This window comes from Prenolepis imparis, unplaced genomic scaffold (genome assembly GCF_030444845.1).
Source record: "Prenolepis imparis isolate NDT839.2.m4 unplaced genomic scaffold, iyPreImpa1.0 SCAF_166, whole genome shotgun sequence".
Classification (NCBI taxonomy): domain Eukaryota; kingdom Metazoa; phylum Arthropoda; class Insecta; order Hymenoptera; family Formicidae; genus Prenolepis; species Prenolepis imparis.
In genome coordinates this window covers 54,234-59,095 of record NW_028141324.1, presented here as the reverse complement: position 1 = coordinate 59,095, position 4,862 = coordinate 54,234, and the positions used below count along the sequence as shown (strand labels likewise).

The 4,862-nt window shown below is 43.6% G+C and overlaps 1 protein-coding gene across 1 annotated transcript; it reads right to left on the bottom strand.

Moving 5' to 3' along the window:
• Positions 1-2,422: 2,422 nt before the first annotated feature.
• Positions 2,423-3,756, bottom strand: LOC145947857 (uncharacterized protein F54H12.2-like). The gene is made up of 2 exons (XM_083057628.1): positions 2,931-3,756; positions 2,423-2,736 (listed from the first exon to the last, which is right to left on the bottom strand). The coding sequence occupies exons 1-2, from the start codon at positions 3,754-3,756 to the stop codon at positions 2,423-2,425; spliced, it is 1,140 nt and encodes a 379-aa protein (XP_082913754.1).
• Positions 3,757-4,862: the final 1,106 nt, after the last annotated feature.

Below are 4,862 nucleotides of genomic sequence, written 5' to 3'. Positions count from 1 at the left end.
CAATCCGTGATTTCTATCATCCCTTTATCTTTTGAAATCACTCCGGATTTCCCGCGATAGCGGAGCAATCCGTGATTTACTCTCTCTCACTCTCTCTCTCTCTCTCTCTCTCTCTCTCTCTCTCTCTCTCTCTCTTGAATGAACAAATAAGTAATACAATAACTAACTAAATTATTAAATAATTAAAATATCAAAATTATATAAAAATAAATATATATATATACTTTTTTTTTCTCTTACAAGAACTCCCAGAGTTATTTTTCAGTAAAAACTCTTCTTGCCCGGTTACTTTATTATTCGCTCTCGTAGTGGAAAATCCAAGGAGACGACCCTCGCGAACCGCTGCTAAATTGGCGCGAAACCGACGTAATAGGCGGTTAAAGAAAGCGTTGGCACGGAGTCTGGCTGCGGGCGAAACCTTCGGCTCCCTAGGAAAAATTAACACACCGATCCACACAGAGACAACTAATACATATCACCCTACGGTCTCTCCTATTTCCTCACCCGAACATATAGAAACCCCGCTGACGCCGTCTCCCGCTACCTCTGCTTCTGCAGAATTTTTCGATTCCCCGCGAACTCCTTCTCCTCTTTCTCCCGAACCCGCTATACCTCAGCGGGCCCCTTTCCCTCACTCCTCTGTTTCCTCTGAGGACGCCGATTCTCCGCGGAGCCCTTCTCCCTTTCTTCCCCCTGCTTCTCCCGAACGCCCTGACCCACCTAGATCTCCGTCTCCGGCTCCCTCAACAATCACCCTTGAAGATTCTCCTCCCTCATCCCCAACGTCCTCTGTAAATAGGGAACATCCGGAAGGGTTTGAGGTAGTAGATATCAGCGGCGACGATTCCGAGGAATCAGAATCGCCTGCCAAGCTCTCATACGAGCAATTCAGAGCTTGGCTGATAAACCAGCTCCCAGGGATACGAGAAGTCCCTGAGGGAGCTTTCACGATTGGTCCAGGCCCCGTAGACCACGAGGCCTTACGCGAATTTCTAGAGACCACTGATAGGAATAACATCATCCCCTGGTATGTTCCCGGGCGTAGATATCCTTTAGCCGTCCCTGCACATCTTCTCCTACGAACCTATCCCCCCTCCACCGCCATAATTACCGAACTCATATAACCTAGAAGTCTCTCTTACACGCACACACATGGACACTAATTTTATATACCTATTACCATTTAAATTATTGTAACCACCAATCGGGACTCTAAAATTTAAACAATAACTCTTACCCCTTTCTGCCCCGATTGAAGACCTCCGTACTAATGTATCACCCGCGACACATACACATACATTCACTCTTCATTAGCAACTAAGTCCGTCAATAATATTATTATGTATATAAATTCTTTCGTCTTTATATTAGGAATAAATTTATAAATTTCAAAATAAATGATTTTCATTTATTAATAACCCGTTCCCACTCATTCCCGTAAACCAGGATCGCACAAGGTCCTGCGTAAAAGAGATTAAATTCTCTTGCCAAAAAGGGACCACCGAGCGAACGGCCCTTTAAATAGAGTAAGAGCGACCCTTGCGGTCGTTGACCTATTTGGGCCCAGACGTTCGTTCGGGTCGAACAGACGGATAGTCTGCCGTCGTTCGAAAAGATAAATTTAGTCACGTCCTTCCTTTCGACTCTTCCTTCCTTGAGTCTGGACGTAACACAAGTATCGGGTTAATTTACGCTGAGAGTATCGCTGCTGCCGCTATTATTTTGATCGAATAGCCAACGTTTCAATTTGTAAGCGTTATGTAACGCGCAATGAAAGATTTTTCGAATTCCGTGATGAGCGCAATATTGTCCGCACTCTCCCTCTAACATTAGATTTTTGAATGCTGGAGAGATACCTTCCAAATTATATATCTCTCTGGAAAGTAGATTTCGCAAGTAATGTGCTTTTTCACTGCCTCTAACGTAAATGTGACGCGTGTGCCTTATAATTTCACGTAAATGCAATGTAAAATATTTTGGATTAGCCTCGCCATCGAACCATTCGATCCCATGATAATTTCGTGTGAGCCAGCAGTTTTGTCGTCTTACTTTTTCGGGTAATTCAGTGAACGGATGCGGCGGCATCATAATCCAGTGGTCGACGATCGACGCGTTAATCGCGACAACCGCGACTTCCTTGGGAAGAAACTTCTCGCTCGCATCGCGGAAGCCTTGTATGTCGATGACTATATCCATATTGCGAAGAAAAAACTTATACGTTTTTGTTGGCGAGGTTTAAGCTTTTCACGAACCGTCGACGAGAGCGTCTCGAAGGAAACTGATATTTCTTTTCGTTACATTATAAGTTCTTTTCTCGTGAAACGCATCGGCGAATGAAAGTGGAGGAGGGTGGGGATAAGAAAAATACGTAAAAATGTTTAATCGAATATGTTGCAACGAGAGGCATACCGTGATAAAAAATTTAACCGGAAAAATCGACAATGACTTGACGAGACGAGTCGATTTCTATTACATTATCAAATTCTGCGTAAACAATACAGTTAATTGTCTCGGTGAGCGCCTTTTCGAAACGTACCTCTAATCGTAAACTACCGTGTCTCACGAGATTCCAATGACCAGAGCAATTAGCGGACAAATCAGGTGTGAGATCAAAAGCAAAAAGAGTGTGTCCCTTGGAATAATCATCTCTACTTATAGAATTTCCCTCGTTCAAGAAATGGATGCCCGTTTCCCTTACGTCGATACGTAAAGCGGTTCTTCCGGCGAGAAAATCGGCTGTAACGATTTACTAGGAAAATTTGTGTACCGTCGACGTACAGAGAGAAGAAATTTATGCTGTAATTTTTAAAATTAAACGGATTTAATTTTCTATCTCCATTAAATGCTTTGTTATTAACGAAACCGACTATTATTCGTTTCGGCAGTTGTCTGAATATTACGTTATCTAATGATTCCCCCACAACACACACCGCTGTGAATCGTAAATGTTTTAACCTCGACTCTCGTAAGCGGATATTTAGCCGTAACTTTACTCAGCATTCTAGCATGTGCGAGTAACACTCCGGCACTTAGTTTCGCTCTTCTCACTAGCAAACTGGCATCGAGAATATGTATTTTCGACATGCTGTTGCTTTCCATGAGACAAAATAAATCTTTCGAGCGGACGAGTCTTAATCTTACTTCCACGCCGTTAATTAAGAATTTGTCTTGATTGAAAACGTCGCAATGCAGATGTCCTATAAGATTTATCGCTCGCCCGTTGCGAATGTAATGGGCGCGTCTCACGAGAGCGGTATTGCCTTTCGATTCCAGCGATTCGTCCATGCGACCCGGTGTGTCCGCGTCCCATAGACATGAAGTTAGATGAGAAGTTTTTGCGGGTGAAGAATAATTTAACAATGCCTCGATGTACGCGCGGTACGCGTAAGCGTTATTTGCAGGCGACAAGAGCTTTTGATTGAAATACACGTCGACCTGATTGAAGATAGAATGAAGTAAATGATTTACGGGTCCTACGATGGTCTCTGCGGCTGCGTCGGTTGTTCCTGGAGCTCGAGCCGTTGAATCGTCGCCCGATTTTGCACGCACGCGAAGACTCAGCAGGGTATGCGTGAGATCTAGATATTCTTCGCCGTGACCAGGGACGAATTCTATCGGTGAATCGTCCGAGAGAGAGGTCACGGGTTTGTAATGAATCCATTGCGAGCTCTCGATACTAGTCTGCGTAGGCGGTAAAGAAAAGAGATCAAGTTCGCTCTTTAAACACTCGTTTGAATGCGTGTGAAGAAAAGACATACTTCACTGACAATTATTTCGTCGTTGTTGTCTTCGTCGTGGTTCAAGGTGTGTGAATTAAAATAGCGTTGTTAAAGAAAATATATCAGATACGGTACGTTTTTTGCCAATTTTACATCGTTTCGCAATTGTGCTGAGTCTTTTTACCCTCGTACGGGTTTTCTTCCTCTTATTCTTCGATGATTTCGTCTTCTTTTTTGCCTTGATTTTCGATAAACTTTTCTTATTCGAGCGACGGCATTTAACGATGCGCATGTCAAGCCCGGCAAAAGGGAAATGAGCTACGTATATTTTCGCTTATATTCCGATTTATATTCCGAACCTTTCATGAGGCTAGTTATTTTTTCTTTAGCCTGTCTTTTGAGATTGTTACGCGATTCTTTAAAACGATGTTTGGCCGCTACCTTGAACGGTGTATTGTTTTCTACATCATCGATTATATTAACGCTCGCGCGTAAAGCCTCTTTACCCACTGCCCGCGCAGCAGTACCTAGATAAGGCAGCACGCGTCTGAATAAGCCTCCGAGAAAACTTCCGATACTGTGCCCGCGTTGATAGGGCGATCCGGCGAAAACTCGTGGAATTCCATCTCCGCGAGCTCCTCCGTTCTGTAATTCGTCGTAATACGTCGAATAATAATCCATCAGCAGAGAAAGAACGAACACATTTTCTTTTCTTTTCTTTTCCTTTTGCCGTTTTCTCCGTCATATACACCGAGTATTCTTACGATATCTAATCGATACGTCTAAAGTGCAATGTCACCGTCAGAGTCCCGAATTCGAATGGTATACTTTGACCCAGCTGATCTCTTATATCTATTTCGATCGTACGGAAACACGTTTGACGCAACGTGATGTATTGAGCGGGCGAGAAATGTCTTATCTGAGTTGATGCGAACGCGTAATCATTTCGCGAGTTGAGCGCGACTATTCGAAGAAGGGGAGATTGTACATCGCCGGTAATATAAGGTTCGCAAATGTCGCAATAGACAAAGAGCTTGTCGGGAATACCTCGCGACAAACTACCTGGTTCGTCACCTATTAACACACGCGAGTGCGTGAGCTCGTAAAGTAGCAGAGAATGCAACTCTTCATCATAAACCCATG